The following is a 25,094-nucleotide window of genomic DNA, read 5'->3' as shown; positions in this document are numbered from 1 at the left end:
GATTTCAAGGGGATGAAACAAAAAAATAGACAATGTACTAAGAAAGCGTGCATAGATACATGGACAAGGGTGTTCACTATAGTATTACATGTTATAGTGAATATCCAGCCATAGAGGAGTAGGCAGATCAACTGTGACCCATTCAAACATTGAAATTCTGTGTCACAATTAAGAATGTTGATATGGAGGAGAGTATAGCTCAGTGGCAGAGTGCATGCTTAGCATGCCCGAGGTCCTGGGATCAATCCCCAGTACCTCCATTCAAAAAGATAAAATAAAATAAAAGAATGATGATATGGAAGTATTCATTGACATGGGAAAGTGTCATTATATACTGTAAGAGTATTGATGAGCCTATTTTATCTACATGCATGTAGAAACATCTGGAAAGGATATATATATCCCAAATATTAATGTTGCTTTTTCAGGGGGGGAGGATTATGAGTGATTCTTACTCTTTTTGACCATCTACTGCTTCTATAATTTCTAGTTTTTCCCCCTCAATGAATATGAATTACTTACGTAATAGAGAAATAAAATTTACAAAATAGAATATGTGAGGAAAATGGGGAAAGGAGAAAATAAGAGTTTTACTCAGTGTAGAATTTACTTGAAAATCTATTATTTAAAAAAAAAAATCCTAAGTACAGGTTTATAGTGTTATGGCCCATAGTCCTTATTTATACATAGCCAGCAATTATGAAATGTTGGAGAGATGGACTTACAATATTGACATTTGAAAACTCATGAGCCAGCTTTTGTTAAATTTTAGTCTGTGTTCAGGGAAGTGAAAGTTAATAATGGTGCAGTCTGTCTTGTTTGGAATGGAATCCAACAATGACCCGCCCTTCATGTGTGGGCTCAAAATAGCCTATGTATGTTGGATAATGATTGTGCAAGAGAGAGTCCTGAAATCACGTGTTAGAGCTGGGTGGGTAGGTGGGTAGATGGAAGTATTCACACGTGCATGTGCACGTGCGCACACACACATGTGTGCACACTCACGTCAAATCCAGCAAGGACCACGCTTTCACCACCTCCAAGGCAGCACTTTGGTCCAAGCCAATCAGTAGGCTCCTAACTGGTCTCCCTGCTTCCCCGGTGTGGCCCATTCTCTTCCCTGTGACTGGAGCCATCTTCCCCGTGGTCCAGCCTGCCTCTTGGATCTCACTGCCTAGCTGGCGCTTTGCTCTCTCCACTCCAGCCTCCACTTCACTGGCCCTTCCCCGGCCTGGAACATTCTCCCCCTCCACATCGGCTCACTTCCTTGCCTCCTGAAGGTCTCTGCTGAATTGCCATCTGATTTGTGAGGCCTTCCTCCCCACTCTATATAAAAGAACTGTTTATTCCTTTTTTGCTCCACCAGGTTATCCTACTTCATTTTGCTTCATAGCACTTCTCCCCCAACACTGTACGTATTTATTTGTTTACTCTTTGTCTTCTCGACTAGAATGTAAACTCCCTGAGGGGAGGGACTTCATTTCTTTTCTTTATGGACATTTTCTTAATGCCCAGTGCTCTAAGTCTATGCTTGATGAATGTTTAATAATATTCAAAGGAAGGGATGGGCTTCAGATATCATGTGACGAATCTTCCTCATTTTACCAATGAGGCTCCTGAAGTCTAAGAAAGCTTCCAGCCTGGCTCAAGGTCACACAGCTGGGGCAGCGGGGCTGGATTCTGCTGTCCCTACTCTGCTCCACCTCCTGCCTGCGCCTTGGGAGGGAGATTAACTCCACACACGCACAGAGGCCGTGGTTTCGTCCATCCTGTCTCCTGTGTGTTTTTCCAGTTTATACAGAATTTCAGCCCAAAACAGCAGAAGAAAAAAAACAGTTGTTCCTCCAGAACCCTGGAAACTCTTCCAATGGGTCTGTCCCTGGAAAAACAGCAGCGATCTCAGGGTGGGAAGGTAGGAAACGGAGGAGGGGGTCTTCCAGATTTGGGGGCAAAGGGCTGGATTTGGTTTTGCAATTAAAATAACATCTGGGTCTGTTTCCACAGAGCGGTTCTGAAAAGTGGGTGGTCTGTCTGAAGTATCAGGTGGAGCCTTCCCCATCCTGGCCCAGGGGGGTTTGGGATGGCAGGTGGCTGAAGGACTCGCCCAACATATGACATTCTGAAAGAAACTGGGTCAAAAGAAGCCTCTGGAAACCCCACCTGCAGCCTGGACTGAGATCTTGCTGGTCCCTACATGACCTAGTGGGGGCATCTCCAGAAACCTCCCCCTACACCATCAGCCCTCCTGGAGATTGTTCACACACTGCCTTTGATGCATAGAGCACTCTGGCCTCCTCCCTCTCATGCCCCATGTGGTTTGTTAATCGTCTGTGAAATGAGGGATTTCAGGCATCACTCATCCGTGTGAGGATGGTGAGGCCTTGGAGCCATGGAGTGGAGTAGGGAAGGGTCGCTGAGGGCCATTCCAGTTTCCTGAATCCTGTCCCTCTGTCTGGCTTCTCAGATGCAGCTTTTGGATAAGTTTCCCATCGAAGGTGGCCAGAAGGACCCCAAGCAGAGAATCATCCCCTTCCTTCCAGGTAAGCTTTGGATGGCCGTGCTGATGAGGGGCCGGGGGGGTACCCTGGAGAGAGACATTCTGTAGGCCAAGAAAAGGCTGGCTACCACACCAGAAATTCTGGTCTGGGTGGGCCTAGCAATCTGCATGTTAACAACTCCCCAGGGGATCAGAAGCCCTTGATTTTGAAGGCCATTGTCCTCACTGGGGCCTCTCCCACCACCCCAGCAGAGGTGGCCCTGGGCCATGTAATTTAGGAGTTTTTCAGGCTCTGGGACTTTGGTTGCCTTTTTACAAAAAGCACAGCGAGATCAAGTTTTCCTGTGAAAAGATGCAAAACTGCATGCTGAACTCTTTCCACTGGCTCTCATGATAATCGTAGACAACCTTAAATTGAGCACGCTTCTCCGTCCAACCTGCTCGAGTCCTCCTGGCACCGTTATCGCTTGAGGCCCTGATAGCTGACATAACCCGACCTGTGAGTTGGCAGAGCTAGGATTTGAACCCAGGTCCATCTGGTCATAAAGGCCATTAACCACCACACCATTTTGGAACATGTTTAAGGCAATTCATTATGTTGTATAACTTAGAGGGCATCTTCTCAGGTGTGTCATAATCTGCCATTGCTATGATGTCTTATAGCTTGTGATGAATTTATAGCTTACAAAGTGCTTTTTAATTTGTGATCGTATACAAATCTCCGCACTCAGCTGTGTGTTATAATTGCCACTTGAGGGATGAAGATGTTGAGGTTCAGAGACGTTGAGTAACTGCCCATAAAAGTGGCAAAGCTGAGGCGTGAACTCTGTCTCCTGCTCCAAACCGGGCTCTTTGCCCTGAATCGAGTGGGCGGTGCTGCCTCCTGGCTCTCGGGATTCCAGCCTTTCCCCAAGCCAGGGGGTGGGACTGTTCCCAGGGGGGCCTTCCCACACAGTGGTCTTCACCTTCCATTGCTGCTGGGCCTGGACCTCCCCGGGCTAGCCTCCAGAGTGACAGCGATCAGGGACCATTGTGAGAAGCAGATCCGTGTCTCATTAATCCCTAGCATGCTGCCAGCCCACGGTACTAACCTGCTTGTTGACTCGAGAACCTCCCCAGGGGCACCTCCCACAGACAGTGGTTCCTCCCTAATAGATGCTTCTCATGCAGCCCCATCCTCAAAAGCAGTGCAAGACAAGAGCAGGCATTGCCACCTGTCCTCCAAGTCTTAATGCTAAAATTGGAGAGAATTAATTTAGCTACAAAGAAGAACTTGTAAATCCACAGTTTAGACAAGACCAAAATGAGTCAGTGAGGGTGTAGGGAATCTCAGCCCTGGGCCCCTTCCATGGAGACAGAGGACTGTTTCTCCAGTCCCTGCCTGGGAGTTAACGTGGGGGACTTTTGCACCCTGCCTGGCTTTCCGCTGGGTCTTGAGGCAGTTTGGAACGTCCACCACCCAAGTTTGTAAGGATTTTAGATGTTGCTCCAGTACAGTCCGATTCCTATGCCCACCGAGGACCTGGGAGCGCAGCTGGGATGCTGTGGACACAAGTGTCCGAGAGCCAGTGGAGCTGGTGTGCAGCTCTGGTGCCAAGGGGACCCAGCCTCGGGGCATGAAGGCTGCCTGTTGCTCAAGGAGAACCGACTTCCCCCTGCCCTCCCCCACTCCGTGGCCAGCACTCCAGGGAAAGAGCTCCCCACTATTATTCACTCAGCAGGTGTTTTGAGGGGCTTAGCCTGTGCCCAGGCCCAGGAATGAGTGCCCAGGGCCAGGGACTGGGTGGGGGTGGCTGGTGAGTCCAGGGAGAAATGGATTTGTTTCCTTCATCTAAGGAACCCTCAGGCTAGTGAGAGAGACAAGATCTACTCTCTAATCAGAGAACCATTTAAGGCAGGATGTGACCTCTATCACTGTGAAATTCCAGTTTTGATGGAGAAGGAGCTCATTGTGAGCCCAAGTCAGCAAAGGCCTCCTGAACGAGGGGGACCTGGAGCTGACCTCGAAGGATGGGCGGGGTTGGGTGGGGTGAATTGCAAGGCTCACATCCTTCTACAGCCCACAGTCTCAGGAGTCAGACTGCATGGCTTCACCCCTGGAAACCCTGGCTCTGCTGGTTACCAGTTGTAATGCCTTCTCTGGGCCTCAGTTTCCTCCTGGAAAATAGGACTGATAACATATCTGCTTCCTGGGGAGGCTGTTATAATGGTAAAGTGAATTAATATGTCTCAGGTGCTTAGAACTATGGCTGGTGCCTAGTAGAGGCTAAATAAATGTCAGCCCTTATTATTACCAGTTGCTGACCTGTGCTTAGCCTGTCACACAGCACACTCACATATGTCATCTCAGTTGATCCTCCCCATGAGCTTATTATCCTCATTTTACTGACTAGGAAATTGAGGCCAATGCAGGCAAATAGACTTGAACAAGCCACACGGCCAGGAAGTATAGCCAACACCAAAATTCTTGTCTCTGACTTCTCGGCCAGGGCTCCCCTTCACATCAGCTACCCCAGGAGATGATAACCCAACAGCTGCTGCAGGACTGAGACCTCTCTGAACTTCAGTTTCCTCTTCTAGGGATTAAACAAATTCATGTAAAGTGCTTTGCACAGTGCCTGTCCCACAGTAAACGCTCAATAAATGGCAGCTATTAGGAAAGAAATTCACCCCACTGCTGTCCCCAACTTCTGGGAAAAGACAAGCACAGGTCCCTGGCAATGCCCACATAGATGTGACCTATACCTGGTGGGCAATGTTGTCTAGAGGAATGAGGTGACTGGCTCTCTGCTCTCATCTCATCCTGAAGGAAGTCTCCTTTCCCCCTTGCTTCTCTGCATTTCTCCCCTTCCTTCAGTGGAGCTCTCTCGCCACAGTCTCCCTTTTGCTCGTTTGCTCTCCAGGACTTCAGAGCAGACATTGCTGGCCATTTGGAATCCCACCCTGAGACTCCCAGGCCCTGTTCCTGGCTTTCCTCCTGCCCATGGGGAATGACCCTAACCCTTTCGTACTTTACTCACTCCTTAGCTTGGACAGGAAGGAAAAAGATTGAAGAAAAACAGCCCAACATAATCAGGACCAAGCAACCGAGGGCCGAGTGGGCATGAGGGTTCCCAACCCACCCCACAACCCTGAATCAAAGCTGGTCCCCCAGTTGGAGAGGGTTTCAGAGAAGGGCAGTAATGAGTGGTGCCTGCCTTAGGTCAGGTTTCCTGGAAACAGAACCTGAGACGAGGATGCTCAGGCAATTTGGCTTTTGAGGGCTGCTCTCAGGTGAGCATCCTCTGGCGGTGAGAGAAGCAGCCCAGGGTAGGGGAAGACACTGGACAGAGCCTGGCCTCAGCTGGATCCCACTAGGAGCTCTGGAAGATGGATGGCACCACAGAGTTGTCCCATCTTAGGGGACAATTTCTACTCCCCATAGCAGGATATCAGTCATTTGGGTCTGTGAGCATCCTCCTCTCCTAGAAGTGTGAAATATGGACAGGTCCTCCCGCGGGCTGAGGGCTGAGGGTGTGCCCCGGAGAAGGGTCAGTTGTGAACCCTTAGCAGCTAACACCCACAGAGTGCAGGGTGGGAGCACCAGCTGGTAGGGGCTCTGGACAGGGCACCTGCAGGTCTGCTGTATTACCCGATACCAGCTTGAGTCTCTGTTTCCACCTCCCTGCCTTGGAGGGGGCGTCTGTGGTCACCTAGTGATTCCCCAGGCTAAGCCCTGGCAGCAATGACTCAGTAGAACCTCAGAGAGTTCAAAGATGCTGAGGTCATCCAGCAGCCTTGGCTCCTGCCAGCCTGGGGAGGGTAGCAGCCAGCCCCGGGAACACCTCTGCCAGCCCTTTGCCTTGCCTGGAATTTCGGAGCAAGGAGAACCCAAGGGGTGGAAGCAGAAAACACCTGTTATTTTCACAGGAGCCTCAATTTTAGCTTCAGAGGTGATGGGACTCGATGTGCATTTCTACTGCCCAGGTATGCGGCCTGGGGGTGTCTTTGGAGGGTTAGGCCAGCCGCTGTGCTTTGGCCCACCTGGCTGCAGGCTCATGGCTGGGGGCTTATAGAAGTCTGACTGGCTGGTTGAAATGACAAAGAAAGCAGAGGAATTGAGAGAAGAGAGGGAATCTGAGGTTCACATGGTTATGTGCTCGCTCATCTGCCAGTCAAATCCTGGCAGAAAATTCCGCACTTAAGCCATGGATCTTAGGATCTAGGACACAGACTTGTGGCATGTCTGGGAGGTGTATGGCCTGAGTTCAGGGTCAGCCTGGAGGTTTGAAGAGCGGTGAGGGCCCCAGGCTTCTGTGGCCAAAGGTGGAGGCTCTATCCCCAGAGAACCTCACCCAAGATGTGCCATGGCTCTCAGGAGACGGAGTGTTCTACAGTACTTCTGGCACAGGGGCTAGGGCGTGGGAGGCTGTGAGCAGGGCCAACAAAGTGGTAGAGGGGATAACAGTACAGTTACCAGCATAGTGCTCTGAATTAGCATGTCAATCAAATACTGTAGAGAGGTTTGTAGGGAAACTGCCCTTAATGACAGATGGCCTCCGCGCCCCAATTATTTCCCCCAGGGCTGGAACCCACTTTCTGGGCCCTGATTTGTGAGACCTGCAGCGCCCATGGGAGGGGCATGAAGAAATTATGGGCCGTATGGGACAGGTGGTTCTCCAGCAAGGCATCCCTGGAGAGAAAACCCAAGTGGTTTTGGGGGCATGAAGGAGCAGAGAGTTACTCCAGGGCCCAGATGCCCTGGAAGGGGGAGGCGGAGGCGGAGGTGGGGAGAAGGGGAGTGCCTCCCTCCAGGCCTTCCTGGGCCTCCAAACCACACATTATGAACAAGTGATGGAGACACACCTGGCTTTTTTTTGCTGACCTTCGTGGCCTTCCTTTGAGACAGGCCCTTATCTACTTCTCTTGTATTGCTGTCGTGGGGCTGGGCACATACTGGATGATTGATCATGAATTGGGCCTGTTCTCCCTTATATAAGGTAGATACAGATACCCTTTTTTTGGAGCTCCTCCTGGGTGCCTAGCCTTGTATTAGGCACTCTCCAAATCTCTCCAGTTCTCACTGGGTAGGTGGTATTATCCTCATTTTAGGGAGAAGTCAAATCACTTTCCAACATCACTTAGCCATTCCGAGGCAGAGCTGGGATCCTTCCTACCGTGCCGGGCAGGAAGGAACTGCCACAGCCAACCTCAGCTGGACTGTCTTTGCCCCTCCTTTCTTGCCTCCGTGTCCCCTCAGCTAGGGACCTGGGAGGTGCTGCCTGAGGACCCAGCATCCTGGCGGTCCCTCTGGCTGCCATCACTGTCTTGTGCTTCAGGGATGCACTGTATGGGGCAGGGAGGTGACCGGAACCTTGTGGGGATTCAGGTGACCTGTAAGGGCCCTTTCATGCCACTGAGTGGCTGGGGTCACTGAAACTGAGTGATTGATTTTGGGGGGGGGGCAGTTAAGCCGTTTACTTTATTATTTTTTTAATATGATTACAAACAGGCTAGCCCCAAGGCTTTCAGAGTACTGTCTTCATTTATTCATGAATCTGACAGGATTGCTTATTTGATTTCCTAAGTCACAGCATTTTTTTAAACCTTGTTTTGAAATAATTATAGACTCATAAGATGTTGCAGTTGCACTCCTAAGCACTCTGTATTCCTCCCCTCCGATTCCACCACCATCCTATAGGGTAGGTGGCATTCTTCCCAATTTAAGGAGAGGTCAGATCATTTTGCACCATCATGTAGCCATTGAGTTGAGTACCCGTTGTCCAGCTTCCCCCAGTGGTGAAATCTCATATAACTATAGTACATTATCAAACCCGGGAAATGGATACTGGCACAACTCAGTTAACCAGGCTGCAGACCCAAGTAATTGATTTTTATTGTAAGGAGGTAGAGAGGGCCAATAAGCAAGGATGCCAGCTGGTTTTTAGGAAGGAGACAGTAGTTTGATTTCCCGGAGAAGCTCCACTCCCAGCCTGACCTCTTGGCATTCCCACCTCCAACAGAAAAGCAGGGGTGGACCTTGTTTTATACTAGGGCTTATACCTGAAAACTTCAAAGTAAATTCTTCTCTTTAGAACAAATCACCTCATCTTTTAGGTGTCCTAAAATGCTGTTCTTTTTTAAAAAAGGCATGTGAAAAGTCCTTTTGCAAAATAGACCATTCTATTTTTTTTTAAGTTATTCTTTCCTTGGTTTATGTATATTTTTATAATTTGGGACTTCTTCTGAGTTTGCTGGAAACATGGCAGACGTGGAGCCCAGAGACTGAGCAGCAGTGTTGACCTCAGTAGGAGGAGCACAACTACTCCACTCAAGAATGGTGGAAGAGCTGAGATTTTACCCTATTTGCAAGCCAGTTAGCTTACCCCAGTGTCCTGGATGCCAGTGGAAAACACGAGGCTCCCAAGTCAGAGAAAAAAGACTTCATCATGGCAGCCTGACATCAGCACATTTGCATCAGCTCCTGTTGCGTCCAGGTCCCCCAGGGCATGACTCCACAGACCCAGAGGAATGCTTGAACACGCAGTGGGTTACTTTATAGGAGAGGAACCAGATATTAGGGAGCCCACCTCTTTTATAACGGGCAGTAAGCAAACCTACCCCTTTTGCTCTGGAGAGAGACTATCTCAGTGTCTCCCAAGGCTGTATGCAAACCTGCTGTTTGCTCCTGAGCAAGACATTGCCTCTGTCTTCTATACAAGCACCTTTATACAAACAGAACAAAAGGCAGTTAATGCTTTGTTGACAAGACATGCAAAAATGCAAGAGAGCCAGAGAGGATTGTCTCACAAGTGTCTCTTGTGCTTTCTGGGGTCTCCTGCTTTTGGGAGGGGTGGACAGAAGTGAAGTTCTTTAGGACACTGGGCCAAGCATGGTGGAGTCAGCAGCCTCTCGGCAAATTACTGTTTACATGGAACTTTCTGCCTTGTTTTAAAAGACAATTGTGGAAAATCCATCTCCTGTTGCCCATCCTGGGATTGGAGTACATTTCCTGTGTATCTTAAGTTTGCCAGCCCGAGGAGGCTCCCTGGGAGGAAATGGTCATTACAGAGTGAAGTAGAATGTGTAGCTGCTGATGTAAAAAGCAAACTGCTGTGGCAAGGGACCGAGGGACTTCAGAAGCCAGGCAGTGGAGCAGAAAGAGGGGACCTCACTCGGTGAAGACTTTGCTGTCTCCTCCCACTTGCAAGCCATCTGTGTCTCCGTACTGGCTGGTACTGGGCCTCTGAGCTTCCAGAAAGCCCTTTCATCCTAATAGCAGAGTCAGTCCCACCCATAGGTGTACAAACTCCTGGGTTGGTGAGGCATGGAGAAGCTAGATAGCTTAGGAAGAAAAGTGAACCTTTCACTATAATCAAAGTAGGTACTGTCAGCCTGCAGGCAGCCTTGTGACCTTACAAGCTTAGGGGGGTGTATTTTTAGAAAGCCAGCATGCTGGGTTCTTTGGTACCCACTCACCAGTTTACATACCGGCCCCTTAATGAAGAGGCACTCTGGAGCCCAGTGCAGGAGGGTGCTAGGTGAATTGCAAGCACGGTCTCCAGGTCCTTCCTCTCCCTGCCCCCCAGAGCCCCGTGCAGCAGATCCGGTGTTTGTTCCAGCACAGAAGGAAGCAGGGGGAAGGGATGTCTTTAACTAGAGCCGGTTCATGGCGTGAGGGGAGAGCTGGCCCTCTCCCTGGGCTGTAGGCGTTGCCGCGTGTCTCCACCAGGCGCCAGCCTGAAAAAGCCCCGTCCGAAGGGCCGGGGAGGCTGTGATGGAGGCAGCGGCTCTGAGATGCTGGCAGGTACTGCAGCCCCCAAGGGAGAGGACCTGAGAGGTTTCTGAGCCCCACTGATGACCTGGGATGGCAGGAAAAGGCAAACCTTCCATGTGATGGGGAAGAAAAAACAGGGTCTGCTGGTAATGCCAGGGTTTTAGAAAGATCAACAAGATTATAGGCCTGAGAGGCACCATGTGCTGTTTTAAAAGCAACTTTCCTCTAACCTCCTCTGAAGTACTGGGTCTCCTCTTGCTGTAATTACTGCCCCCAGCCCCAAAATCATTCTCTCACTCTGTAATCTGGGGCGAGTGGTTCTCAGGGCCTGCTTTTGGCAACCTGTTCTGAATGCTACGTGGAAGAGCTGCATGCATTCATTCCTGCTGCACGTATTACGTGAGCACCTACTATGTGTCAGCTGCAGGCACTGGTGGTGTAGCTGAGAACAGGGTAGACTGGGCTGCCGTTCTCAGGACGTTCACCCTCCAGTGGGGGAGTCAGGAAGTAAACAAACAAGTAAGCTATTTCCAATAGTGGGAAGTGCTGGGAAGAAAAATAGCCAGGTCACATGGCTGGGGCATCTGAGATTAAGGGATCCAAAAAGGCTGCTTGCAGAGGTGACACCTGAACTGAGCCAGGCATGGGCAGATCAGGGCCTGGGGTGCCAGGCTGAGGGGACAGCAAAGGCCGTGACCTAACTGGGACTGAACGTGGACATTGGAAGAACAGCAAGAGGTTTGTAAAGCAGGTGGGGAGTGTGGGGGGCTGAGTCGCCACAGTGAGCTGGGCAGACAGGAGCTGTGGAAGCAGGAAGCTCCAAAGCCTGTCTCCCGAGGCACAGCTGTCTGGGAACAAGAGGGCTCCACGTGCATGTGTAAGCTGTGCCACTCTGGTGCAGTCACAGGCCTCCAGGGGCAGTTTCCTCATCTGCCAAATGGGTTGATCACGGTGTGGGAGGGTGGTCCAAGCATGTAGTGCCTAGAATGTGGTGTGTGAACTGCAGAGGGAGAGGCGCCCGGACTGCAAGCCTTCCCCTCCCTCAGGTGGCTCTGCTGCAGGACACGTGAGTTTCCTTTGCTCTGCGCTCTGCCTGCTCACCCCCTCTTGCTGAGTCAGCTCCACTTTTCAGTCCCGCTTGCACTTCCTGCCGCTCCCTCCTAGCCTGTGGTAACTTGCAAAGCTGCAGAAGCTGCAAGGAGCTCGTTTCTGAAGAGGTGATGATCCAGATGGTTGTTCTGGGCTGAAAGGTGGGGAGGGGGCTGAGCGCCCCTGGACTTGATGCCGTGATGACAGAGTAGGGTCACGAGCTTTGCAGCCCTCACCTCCAGAGCTGCCAAGTCTTGCTGGGAATGACAAGCTTTGCAGGAGGCGGCTAATCAAGGGCGCTTGTGACTTTTGAAGTCAAGGTGCAGCAGGCCCCCTAGTCCTTCCACCATGTCATCCCCATAGTTCAAGACCAGGGGAAGAGTCAGGGCCCTTCGTTACAACAGATGCTATGTATCTTCCTTATCCAGAGATAATTCTAGGAGGGAACCAACCTCCTGAACACCCATTCCAAATTCTCTCATCCCCAATTGGAATGTATCCTGGGGTATTTTCCACAAGAAGCCTCTGATCTAAGCAGAAACGTGCTGTCTTTTCATGGTCTCAGTCAGCTGGTCTAATTTAATGTGCAAAAAAATGTGCCCTGGATGGGGAGTCCAGAGTCCTGGACTCTAGTGTAATTCTTGCTCATCTCTGTGGCACAACACTGAGTACACTAAACTAGAAGTTCAGTAGAGCAACTAGGAATAGTCTTGCATGTTGGCAAAGTCACCAGGGGCCAGTGATTTCAGGTCTCTGTGACATTCCTGACCTCCCCAACCCCTTCCTTCCTGGAGATAAATTATTTCCTTACCTGATGCCCAAATGTCCTTTTACAAGGGTCAAATCCAATCACTCCTACTTAGAGGGCACTCAGGTATGTCCTGGGACTGTCAGTAAATTCACACCAAGGTATAGGTGACCATCAGGTCAGTTACCTGAGTCCAGGTGTGTCAGAGGTGAGACAGCAAGGGGACAGCTGAGACAGAAGGAAGCAGGTGCTGGGCCCCTAGGGCGTCGTGAGAAGCCTGGTCATTGAGGCTACGTGAGCTTTCAGCGTGGCTTCCACACAGCGCCAGGCTGTGCCGTTGTCCCCAGCCATGCTAAGGGGTGAGAATTTGTCCTAGGTGCGGTGAGGGTTTAGGCTGAGGCCCCATGATCGGATTTCTGTTTCAAAAGAATTCCTCAGCCAAGTGTGTGGGATAGACAGGAAGGAAAGGGAGCAAGCGTGGAATCGGGGGACCAGTGGAGGCTGGACTAGGCACGGGAAGAGATGAGGGTAGCTTGGCCTAGGCTGGGCAAGGGCTGGGAGGGAAGTAGATCTGAAATGTATTTTAGAGGAACAGCCAGGAGACCTCACTGATGGATTGGAGCTGAGGATGAGGGAGGGGTCGAGAATAATGATGCCCAGATTCTGTTGGGGGCAGCCCTGCCCAAGAGGTTTTCCCAGGACTTCTCCCCCAACTCCAGCCTTGGACTTCACCCTGGGGGTGAAAGGAAGCCTTCCCTCCTCCCTGAGTTAGCTGAAGCCTTTGGTGCATATGAAAGATGCTTTGTGATGGGGAGTCCTACCACCAGCCTCCTCCCATAGAGCGTCTGGGCACCAGACACTCTGGTTTCTGGGTCCAGGAGGGGAGGAGGGGTAGCAGAGGGTAGTAGTGGTGTGGGAAGAACACTGAGGTCCATTGAGAGGGAGCACAGGGCCCCCCTTCTTAGGAGGTAAGGGTGCTGGTGGCAGATCTCCACGGTGTCCCTGGCCTGACCCCGCCACTGCTCTCCAAGGTCACCCCCACTGGACCGAGGCCCAAGGACAGCCCCCTAAGCCAGAGCTCTTCCCTGGCAGGAGCAGAGCTGACTCCTGGAGATGCCCCAGGCCCACATGAACTGATGATCCATTCATCCAGTGGCCTCCTGGCTTCGTGTGGCGCAGTTGCTCTGGGCCCTGAAAACACCTCCTCCCCCCTCACCTCCAAGCTCCAAGGACTGATGTCCACTGAGGAGGCCCCAGGACGCCAGGACGCCCAACCTCCAGACCACAGTGGGCTTGAGGGACTGGCACGGCCTGAAGATGGAGTCTGTTCACCTGAATGCACCTTCAGAAGGCAGAGGAGGAAGCCAGTGGGCTGGGTGGGGGCTGGCTGGCAGCACTAGTCCCTCTACCCTGAGGGAGCAGGGAGTGAGGAAAAAGGGCTGCACTTCTGTTTCTCCCCAGGCCAGAACCCAAGGGCTGGATTTCCCCTAGTGAGAGTGAATTGGGGCAGATCTCAGGGAGAATTTCCAAAGCTGCATTGCTGGAGGAAGCTGTGTGGCTCCTCAGCTCTGCCAGCCCCAGAGCGTGGTGGTTCTGAGCCCTGGCTTTGGGCTCAAACACCTCTGGGTTCACAGCTGGGCTGTTTACGTGGTGTCCGTTGTCTGACTTGAAACTCTGCTTTTTCCAAGGTGGAGACAGATAAGCATCAATTGCTCCAGCACTGGAGGCATTAGAATCAGATCCTACCTCAGCCTCTTGATAGCGGCGTGACCCAGGGCCAGCCTGACTCAGCATCTCTGCACCCGCAGTGATGCTCTTCTGTGAAATACCCCCAGGGCTGTCGAGAGCATCAAATGAAATGTTATCTGTGAAGCACACAGCAAGCACTCAAAACATGATGGCGATTTGGTTGTTCTTAGTATAGGGGCTCGACACAAAAGGGTGAGCTGTCTCTCTGGAATCCTTTCCAAGAATGAGGTCTTGCAGGCAGTCTTGTGGGTTTCAAGGTTTGCTGCTTAAAATGTAGTTCACAGATCAACCGTTTGAGCACGGTCTGAAAACTTGTTAGAAATGCAGGGTCTTGGCCCCACTTCAGACCCACTAAGTTACCGTCTGCATTTTAATGATACGCACAGGTGATTTGTATGCACAGGAAAGTTTGAGAAGCACTGTTTGAAGATCCAACAAAGGCTTCCCATAGGCTGGATTGTCTTCAGCACTTCCTGGGTGTTTGGTTACATTCAGGCAATTCGCATAATATAAACCACTGAACCTGTGTCCGTTCAGTCAATTTCTGACCTAAAGTTGAGGTGCATGGGAGACGAGGCTTCACACAGGTAACATGTGAGGGCTGGTTTGTTGGTCTCACATCCTTACAGTACCTGGATTGCCTGCCTGTTTCTGGCTTCCTGTGGGATGGGGGTGTAAGTCACAGCACAGCCCTCTATCCCCCATCACCAGCCTAACCAGAAGGATGTTCAGGCCCTAATCACCCTCCATCGTCGGCTGTGAGTCAGGACATTCTCTCTCCTCTCCCTTCCAAGATGGGATGAAGTTTGAGGCCAAGGCAGTTGCTCAGGTTTTTGTTTCAAGAGTCTCTGATTGGAGATAGGAGAGACTGGCCTAGAACCCTCTGGTGGTTTTGGAGATGGTGTAGCACGAGAATGTCTAGGGTCACTGTGTCTGCTTGCGTTGTACTGTTAGGAGGGGAAAGACGGATCTCTTTTAAGGCGCCTCCAGCAAAAAGGTTAAGACAGAAAAATAAACTGAGATTTTAAAGGAGCATCTTTTGCTCTTCTGAATAAAACACTGCAGTTTCAAAATAAGCTGAAGGAGGAAAGTTGAGACCAAAGAGTGACCGGTAATTTGGTGCCTTCTCTGGCCAGTTTCTTACTCTCAGCTTCTTGTTTCTCAGCTGAAAAATTAATTTACAACTTTAATAGTTGGTAATTGGTGAAGACAGCTTAAGTAAGACCTCTGTGGTTGGCAGAGCCATTCTCTTTCGATAGAAAGACTTGCACTAGAAAGAGAGTTCATACGTGAGCCAAGTGGCCCAGAGATACCTTTTTGTTGAGTTAGGGGGGAAAGTTGCAAACAGTTTTCTGAGGAACTGTGTGTGACGTTTGGAACTTTTAACAGATTAAATAATTGTTAATGGGAGAAGATTCCTACTTAACGATTATAGCTACAATTTGTCAAGTACATACTTTTGCCAGATACTGTGCAAAGGGTTTCATGTGCTTATAAAAATCTCTTTTAATGACAACAACCACACTTTGCAGATGAAGACTCACAGTCTAGAAGGGATATGTGACTTGCCCAAGACCACTCAGCTAGTAAGAAGCAGAGTTGGGATTCAAACCCAGATCCTGACACTTCTAAGCCCAAGCTTAGACTATTTTCTACGTCCTGATACTGTTTGCTACAGAGATGGACCAAAGATGTACTGCCTGGAGATTAACAGCTGAAGTTGGGTATAAAATGGTAGGTACACCACCCCAACTAGAGGGTTTGCATTTCTTTAAACTTTGTTTCAAGTTTTGTATTATGAGGTTTTTACTATGTTGGTTAGAGGTTGATCAGTGTTGTCTTTTTAATAATGTGTCATGTTCCAACAGTAAAGGTCTTATCTAGATGACAGTATTTCCTTAGTTACCTATCACTTAACCTACCCAATTTTAACCAGCCACCTAGTGTTAGATGCTGGAATTGCAGGCACAGTGCCCAGGAGGAATGACTTCTGGAAGGCTGGCTTTGTAAACACAAATTTATAAACTAACCATGTAGTCACAGTCATCACAGATACTGTTGCCTAAACCACAGTTCAATGAAAGACTAAAAACAAGGAAGAAACAAGTCCCACTTTACCTTTATTTTTCTATGTGACCCTAAAACCAGGAAGTTTTCATTTGGGGCACTCAATGGAACCTTAGGAAATGTCACGTGGTTTTACTTGTTCATTCCTAAAATGGGTTGAGAGGGGAATTTTCAGCCTGCTTTGCTGTCCCCAGTTTCTTTTGCTGTGCCCGACAGCTCTTCCTGTAACATTGGGATAGTCTTCCTCGTGTGGTAATAGATTTCCATTTATTCAGAAAACAATCAGACCTGATTTTAGTCCCAGCAGCATGTGACTTGGGAGAAGTCAGAAGATACCTATAGCTTCAGTTTTTTCCTCTCTAATCAGGGGGATTTTGAAAACTGGAGTTTCTGAAGAGCGGGAATCATGTCTTATTCATTCAGATTTCCTCCATGAGGATAAGTGCTAACGCCTCTGAGCCTGAGTTCCTATCTGTGAAACACAAGGATTGGACTTGATACTGTCTAGGTTTTCTCACACAAAGCCCCAACATTTTGTCATCTAATAACTGTTAATACCAAAGGGATAAATGCCTAATGATGCAATATCATGCAAAATGGAAAATATTTTAGGAGAACAGAGGTCTTCTAGGCCCACCTCAAATCCCACCATGTTAGCAGAAGCGGCTGCCTCTGTATAAGGCCAGCTTTGTGTCCTCCCCCACCAACCCCCATTTCCTTTGGAAAGTGTAGAAAGCCCCCTTGTCTTGAATGCTTCCAGCAAAGGGCTCCTGCTGAAAAGCTGCACACAAAGCCAAGGCTTTGACCTTCACCTTTGCCCTGATACACTTGGTAAAAAAAAGTTCTTATCTTCCCCTCTCTAGGTTTTGGGGGTGGAAATCTAGTTAAGTTGAGCAGAAATTCAATGAAAATATAAATAGAAATGTGGTCTATAAATAACACTGCCCCCAACTATCTGGAGGCATGAATACCGCCCGGCAATAGACTGTCACAAGTCATTATGGCCTGGGCAGTGAGTGAGCCTTGTCCATCTGCTGTGGTGTCTCTCAGGATACTCAGTCTTGCTTCTGGGCCCTCCTCTCTCTCTCTCAGCGCTAGGAACTCCCTTGGTGTTCACTGCCCTGGTACCCATCTTCTGCTAAGTCTTTTTTTGTGAACAGACACATTCGATGGAACAAAGTAACACTGCCTGGACTCAGACCTGACTTTAGTCCCAGCAGTGAGTGACTTGGGCGAAGTAGGAAGGTACCTCTGAGCTTCAGTTTCTTCTTCTGTGGTCATGGGGATTTTGAAAACTGGAGTTTTTGAAGAGTAGGAGCCATGTCTTCTTTTGTCTTGGTTAAGAGGGAGGAGTCTAGGGCCAGACTGCCTGAGGTTCCAATCCCCGTATTGCCCCTTACTAGCTGTTTAACAATGTCCTTGTCAAATGGGAAGAAGAATGAAATCTGCTTGGTTGGGCTGTCGTGAGGGTTAAGTGAGTTAAGAATTGTAAGGTGCCTGGACATAGTAAACATATATGAATGCTTATCAAGTAAAGAAACACATCCATACACCCTTCTGCCTAGTGTTACCTGGCACATGGTAGCTGTTCAACAAATGTGCCAAGTGAATGACTGAACAGGGTCTCAGAGCTGCCTATCTTGCCATCGATTATTATTCCTACCTCCTGGGGTGACAGTTTTTCAGGGGTTAAAGTAGACATCCCCTTATCTTTGTTCATCGTCTCTGCCTTGTATACACACTGCATTTTGTTTGCCTGAGAAAAAAGCCTGGAACTGAGGCACATAGATGGGTAGAAAAGGTGCCTCTTCTGATGCGGTGTTCTGTAGGGGCACCAGCCCCTCTGCATGGCCTGGTACCCCTAATCCCCTTAGCATTAGGCCCACATTTTGGTTGGGGCTGGAAAGTTCTTCCAGGCAAAGCAAGTTCTTAAGAAGATGAACAATTGACTATGTAGCACCTTGCTATGTGTGCATTTTTAACATAAAGAAAACAGAACCTATACTTCTCAAAAAAGCTAACTAAAATGGACAAACTAAAAGGAGGAAATAAGTAGAAAGAGAACTGAACCGAGAGTCTGGTACTAATTCTAGGCCCAGGCCTGCCTGCCTGCCTCGGCTTAGATGTGTGATAGTGGTCAAACCATCAGCTCTCTGAGCCTCTCCAGATCTGTTAAGTGAGGTAGGGTAGCTCAGCACTTCTAAACCTAAAAGGTACATGAGATTCACTTGGGAGGCTTTATTAAAAATGCAGGCTTTCACCCTTCTATCTAATTCAGGGGGCCTAGGTTAAATCCCAGGAATCTACATTTGTAACCAACATCCCAGGTATCTATGATTCAGGTGACCCAGGGACCCTCATTCTGGGGTGCTGGGCCCTGTAACAGTCACCTATTGCTACATAACAAATTACCCCCACCCAACTTACCAGCTTAAAACAATAAATATTTATTATCTCACACAGTTTCTATGGAATTCAGGAATGGCTTAAGTGCACAGTTTTGACTCAGGATCTCTTGTAACATTGTAGTCAAGATGTCATCTGAAGGCTCACCTGGGGCTGGAGGATCCACTGGCAAAATGGCTCACTTAACCTGGCTTGCAGATTGGTGCTGGCTGTTAGCAGGAGGCCTCAGTTCCTTCCCAAGTGGATCTCTCCATATAGGGCTGCTTGAGTGTCCTTACAGTTCAGCAACTGGCTTCCCACAGTGTGAGTGATCCCAGAGCAAGAGAGCGAGAAGGAAGCCATGATGTCTATTAAAATCTAGTCTTAGAAGTCACATTATCATTTCCAAAATATCCTACTGGCATCAGGGAGGATTAGTGAGTGAGTGATGGATGCATGTTGACCGTGCTTATGGGGTTGGGGAAGGGTTGAGATGTACCAGCTGTGGGAGGGTACAGAGAAAAGAAGGAACATTGCGAAAGAATTGAGAGCCTGGACACTTTCAGACTGCCAAAGACAGAAACCATGGCCCATCAAACCCCAGCTCTGCCACTTACTATCTGTGTGACCTTGGGCAGGTCACTCAGGTTTTCTTACTTTCAGTTTATCTATCTGTAAGATGGGAGTAAACTAGTACCTGGGTATCTAGATCACAGGGTGTTATGAAGATCACATAACAGAATAAATAGAAAGTACGTAGCACAGTGCTTAGCACACACCAAGTACTCAATGAATATGATCTAGTATTTTTATCATCCTCACTTCCCTTGAAGGAAGAGGTGGAACCACGGGAAATACTGGTAGGAGGTTGCTGAAGAGAGTTGATTTCTGGGCTCAGTTCTCCCAACAGAGCCAAAACTTAAGAAAAGAGCTTTAAGGGACAGTGTCCACTCGCAGAGAGCCAGGCAGACTCCCCTCTGGCTGGCACAGCCAGGCCTGTGGTTGTGGGGCAGTGTTCCAGTGGGCATCTTGGGGAATTTCCTCTGCTTCAGAGCATCAGCAGTGAACTGTGCTTTTCAGCACCATCCCCTGAACCAGGACTGCCCTGCCTGCCCTACAGCCTCCTCCTCTGGCTGGACTTTTCTGTTGTGTCTCTTTGAGCCCTGGAGGCCCTGTACCCTTGGCTGCCCCCTCCTCCCAAACTCCTCATCCCTACTGTGGGCCACGCCACAGGGAGAGGCTGCCGGGAAGCGCTGCCCAGCATCCCACCGTCCCCTTTCCTGAGGGCAGCCTTCCCTGGCAGGGAGGAGCTGAGGCCGCAGGGGCTGAATAGGGCCCTTTATTCCCAGCTCCCACAGGGAAGGGGCTGAGCCACTGCCCACCACGCCTGCCACGCCCACACCCACATGGAGTGGGGACAGCCTGGCCCTGATGCTGGGCTCTGAGTTAACCACACTCTCTGGCCCCACTCTGTCTGGGTCCTGGAGGGTGAGTCCATCCCCGCTACAGCCCCGGTCTGGTCCAGCAGTCCCCAGCGGCGTGTGTGGGGTGAGCTGCATTTGCTAGTCCTCTCAGGTGTGTGTGTGTGTGTCTGTGTGTGTGTGTGTCTGTGTGTCTGTGTAAATAAGAGAGACAGTCTGGAGCGAGGGTGTGTCAACACACACACTCACACTTATCCACTCAGCAGTGTCAACCAGGGGCCACTGCGTGCCAGTCCGTATGCTGGGCCCTGAGGGTGCAGTAGTAAATGAGACATTGTGTAAGATGTAAGATCTCATATAAAGAGGTAAGATCGTTACAAATCGTGGTGAAATCTGGGAGGGGAACAATCAAGGCCTGGGAGAGGGAGGCGGAATGGCCTGCCAAGGCCTCCCCAAGGAGACGACCCAAAGGATGGAAGGCGTTAGCCGTGCAGAGGGCAGCGGGAACTGTGTCCCGGAGAGAGGACAGCGTGCACACAGGCCCCGAGGTGGGAAGGCGCTGGACGCGTTCTTGGCGCTAATTGAAGCCCAGCATGACTGGCGCTGGCAGGATGAGACGAGGTCGGAGAGGGAGGCATGAGTCAGATCCTGCCAGGCCTTGCAGGTCACGGAAAGGAGTTTAGGTTTTATTCTCAGTGTGCTGGGAAGTCACTGAAAGGTTTCAGCAAAGGTTTCATTTTGAAAAACATTTGGGCTGCTGGGTGGAAAATGGACTGAGAGCAGGGGTGGGGGAAGGATTGGAAATCAGACAGACTAAAGGTCACCATACAACTTTTATGGGCAGTTGGCCAATCAACAAGTGATTTGGCCTCACTCCTCTCTGTAACAACGGGCATCTTGTGTCGCACCCCTCCTGTGTGCCGAGCGCTGCGTGCTGTGTTTGTCCAGGGTGCCGTCTCTAATCCATATTCCAGCCCTATAATCCCGTTTGGCATGTGAGAAGCCTGATGTTCAGGCAGTTTAAGGTACCAGGACACAAAGGATTTAAGGATCCGGGGCCTCTCAGCTCTGCAGCCCACACTCTGAGCATGCTGCTGGCAGCCGAGCAGTCCTGGATTTTGATTTTTTTTTTTTTTTAACCTTCCCACTGGACCAAGGGAAAAAAAAAATACAGCTGAAAGCAGACTAGTGTGACCGTGCCCTCGGCCTTTGCCACCTGTCCCACCGTTAGTGCGTGTATGGCATGAGTTTACCGCGTACCTCCCAGGGTGAGCTCAGCCCTCTGCAGGCTCAGCTCTGAATGAGACCACAGCGTGTGCCCAAAGGAACCCCAGTGACATCCACGTGACATTTGTCCTCAGAGTGGCCACTTTAAACACTGTTACATTTAATCGCAAAGCCTCTCCGTTCCTCGGGGCGAAGGGCCACCTCGGAGGTCAACTACAATGTTCTGTCCGCCTCCCAGGACTAGGCTGGGCCAGCCCACATTCCCTGCCGGCACACACTGCCATCATGGCTAGTGTCCCTCTCTGATTTGGTATCTGTTGGGAATCCTTAGGTGCCAGTAGCTTAGAGGAGCTTCGTAAGAACTAGGCTGCCCTTGTCTGGCAGTCTGTAATCTAAAGTAAGATCTTACAGCTAATAAATTATCCCAGTCTGTCTCAGGGCTAAAGACCAACCCTGGGCATTCTCCAACACAAGCGAGAACAAATCAGCAAATTCAGGGGGGTTGTTTCTGTTTACACTGGTCTTCCCATAGCTAACCTTGTAAGGAAGCATTCATCCCTTGTCTAATGAATAACAATGAACAAACATGTGTCCACATTTCACAGAAAAAGGGACCTCATTCCAGGGATCTGCATTTCACTATGCATTTAAATTTGCTGCAACTTGAATCAAAGGATAAAGCATGCATTTTAAAAATAAGCCTGGAGAAAATAAAAATAAATATCACTAAAATCAATAAATGTATTAGTGTCCCTTCTCTGCAATAGGTATCACCCAGCCAGTCAAGAGTTTTAACATTTATACCAGAACAGAAGTGCTAACAAACCCTACCTAAGTCTAGAGTTCTAACATCTGTAACCAGCACAGAAGTACCACCAAACTCCACCTAAAATCTGTTTCAGTGCAAGTGAAGGTCTTCTGAGGGTGCAGGCAATGCTGTTTTCTGACTGGAGTGCTGGTTACAGGGGTGGGTTCAGTTTGTGAAATTCATTGAATTTTACACACGCATGTGCACTTTTCTATGTGTATATTATATTTACCCAAAAAAAAGTTTTTTAAAAAAAGGGAAAAAAATCATTCTAGTCCCATAGCTCTATAAGGCCATTCAAAAAGCCTTTGATTGCATTTAGTTCAATAAAAATGAGTGTATTAAAATCTCTGATATGCCAACACTGTGTGCCCTTTTCTAGCAGACACCCATAAACACCCCTGGCCCCACTGAGGATGGGGGGATGAAAGATTTTGTTTCCTTGAGCCTGTACTGAGTGTGAGAACTTCCAGACCAGAACTTGGGAGATCCTTCTTCCCTCCCAGGTGAAGCATGCCGTGGCTGCAGAAGGGTTAAGGTTGCAATCGATGGCAAAACCCCAGTGAAGTTTTGTAAATCTGTTTCCCTGAGTGTGTGGGACAGGGGCCAAGGGGGAGACTCACCTGTGTGAGTCAGCCCAGAGTGTCCCAAGGTGGGTGGATGGAGTGAGTAATCTGAATTGGGCGGATGGAGGGAGAGGAGAAATGGGAGCTTTGTGGGAGACACGGTGTGTCTGGGGGCAGAGTTTGGATCAGGAAAGGTTGCTGCAGGCTGAAAGGAGTTAGTATTCGGCCTTGGGTGGGGAGGCCAGGTGGAAGGGTACACAAGAAACGCTACAGTGCTTGGATTCCACGTGGCCAGCAAGGAGATGGGCTGGGCCAGGTTGTGCCTCCACCCCCACCCCGCCCCACCTACTTGACCTGGAGTTGTCAGCTCATAAGAGATCCTCTTTGTTCAACATTTATTATGGGCTGGGCTCTGTGTTAAATGCTTTTATACACTTGGTCATTGATTCCTCATAATAATCCTTTGAGTTCGGCATTACTCTGCCCATTTTAAAGTTTGAGGAAACTGAGATTCAGCTAGGTCGTGACTTGTCCCATATCACACAACAGTAAACGGCAGTGCTAGCTGTGCTAGTCAGGAGCCTCCAGGTGACAAGGACTAGACCCATCTCGATCTGATTTAAGAAAAAAAAGGAAATTTATTGGCTCACAGAACTGAAAACTTCAGGGGCAGTTGTTTCAGGCATGGCTGGATCTAAGTGACCAAATCATGTGTCTGTCTAGCTTCCAGCTTTCCTCTCTTCTCTGGTGACTTCATTCTCGTACAGACTCCTCAGATGGTGATGGAGATGTGCAAAGATGCTCCCTAGCCATCTGAGGCTTACAATTTATGAGTTAGCAGCCCCTGTAGAAAGAGCACTTCTCTTTTTTGGAGGTTCCAGCCAAAGTCTCAGACTGATTCTCACTGAACCAATATGGGTCACATGCCCAAGGCTGGACTGTACTGATTGGCAACTCCAGGAGTGTGGGGTAAGATGAGCCCCTCCCTGAAATCAACAGACTGAGAATGAAGGAGGGATTGTTCCTCAAAAGAAAATCCAGGCACTGTGATACGAATGCTGACAGGCAAACCCCACACATGCTTATTACCGTGCTAGACTCTAAGCCGGGGCGGGGTCTTGGCATGTATTTGGACGAGAAAGATTTGTGGGAGTCAGAACTCAGGGCATGAAGTCAGGACCCCCAGGGCTGTGGTCCTTCCCCCTTGGGACCATGTCCCTCCAGAACCTGCATGTGCTCCCTGCTTCCAGCCTTAGCATCTGGGCTCCACCCTAGCCCTCCCCCAGCCCAAAGGGCCCCTTGTCTTTACTGATCTGGATCAAGGGCAAGCAAGGCCATGTGTAGCGGGTGAAAAGCAGGACTGGGTGGCAGAGTGCAGTCTGAGTCAGGCACAAGACCACAGATGGTGGGGATGTCATCTCAGCCACATCAGAGGCTGAAAGCAAGTGAGAAGGTGGCCTGCTGTCCCCCGACTGTCATCAGGTCAGAGGTGGCATAGTGGCTTCAGGGGAAAGATAAGCAGGGGCTGCCCTCCAGCCGTTCAGACTTTGGCATGGACAAAGCTAACCGGGTGAAGGCTGGGAGGCTGCAGTCAGCAACCAGCTGGACATCGAGGGCAGGACCAGCTTGCAGAAGGAGTGGGAAGCCGGCAGAGGCTGGCTTTGACTATTTCTTCGTCCTTCTCCCCTCTGCCCATCTTGTCCCCTTCCCTTAAGGCCTCTATGCTTGCCCTCCTAACCAGACCCTGTTGTCCAGTGAAAAGCTGAAGCTTGTTTCTATTCAGGCAGCAACCTTTAACCAGGCTCACAGTCACTGCCCAGGGAGAGGTTTATATATCTTAACCAAAATCTTAAATCAAACTGCATTCTGATTCTGTGATCTGAGGCATCAAGGAAGTAGGCTGTGAGGTGGGTTGGTTGCTTTTGGAGGGGGGTTTTCTGAGAGCCCAGAGCATACCCTCCAGGTGGCTGCTTGCTCTAAACCATCAGCAGCCCCAGGCTGATTCTCACCGGAGCGACTTGGGCTCCTGCCCACTGGGGTTACTCTTGGAGTTGGGGGTTGGCATCCGCCCCTCTGAAATGAAAGGGATGAAATGAAGGAGGGGTGTTTGTTTTTGTTTTTCACAGTGAAGGAAGAGCCTTTGGCAGGTTCATGCATTAGGTTCTCTGGGCTCTCCTCCTATGCCCAAGGCTCTTTCTTTAAGAGCGTCTGTCTTCATCCATCTGTCAGCAACACAAAGTTTGAGACACCTGACCCAGGCAGTTGGGCACAGGGTTCATTTGCTGGCCTGGCCCACTTCAGCCTGTAGAGAGCCAGGGGAGTAGATCAATTATTCCTTTTTTCCTCCCCACAGGCATTGTCTGTGTCTTGTCACCCTGTCTTAGTCCGTTCAGGCTGCTATCACAAAATACCACAGCTTGAGTAGGTTATAAACAACAGAAATTTATTTCTCATAGTTCTGGAGCCTGGAAGTCTGAGATCAGGGTGCCGGGGTGGTCAGGTGAGGGCCCTCTTCTGGGTTGCAGAGTTCTTGCTGGATCCCCAGGTCAGAGGGGCCCCGGGAGCTCTGTGGAGCCTCTCTGATAAGAACACTAATCCCATTCATGAGAGCTCCACCCTCCCAAAGGCCCTGCTCCTAATTTCCATCACATTGGGCATTAGGATTTCTACATGAATTTTGAGGGGCACACACATTCCGACCATAGCACACCCCGTGGGCGTACATGTCATTTTGGGTGGGGTGGGGGTCCCTCTAGTAACCTTCACATCTGCTTTCCTCTA

The 25,094-nt window shown here is 49.7% G+C and overlaps 1 protein-coding gene across 3 annotated transcripts in view; it reads left to right on the top strand.

Annotated features, from left to right (window-relative positions):
• Positions 1-25,094, top strand: part of SH3PXD2A (SH3 and PX domains 2A) — a 223,065-nt gene that overhangs the window by 82,242 nt on the left and 115,729 nt on the right. For all 3 annotated transcript variants that reach the window (XM_031461689.2, XM_010987121.3, XM_031461688.2), the window contains exon 3: positions 2,465-2,540. In XM_031461689.2, the coding sequence (XP_031317549.2) occupies positions 2,465-2,540 (76 nt within the window). The remainder of the gene's footprint in view (positions 1-2,464; positions 2,541-25,094) is intronic.

The sequence above is a fragment of the Camelus dromedarius genome, chromosome 8 (assembly GCF_036321535.1).
Source record: "Camelus dromedarius isolate mCamDro1 chromosome 8, mCamDro1.pat, whole genome shotgun sequence".
Taxonomy (NCBI): Eukaryota; Metazoa; Chordata; class Mammalia; order Artiodactyla; family Camelidae; genus Camelus; species Camelus dromedarius.
This window is presented reverse-complemented; position numbering and strand designations above follow the sequence as displayed.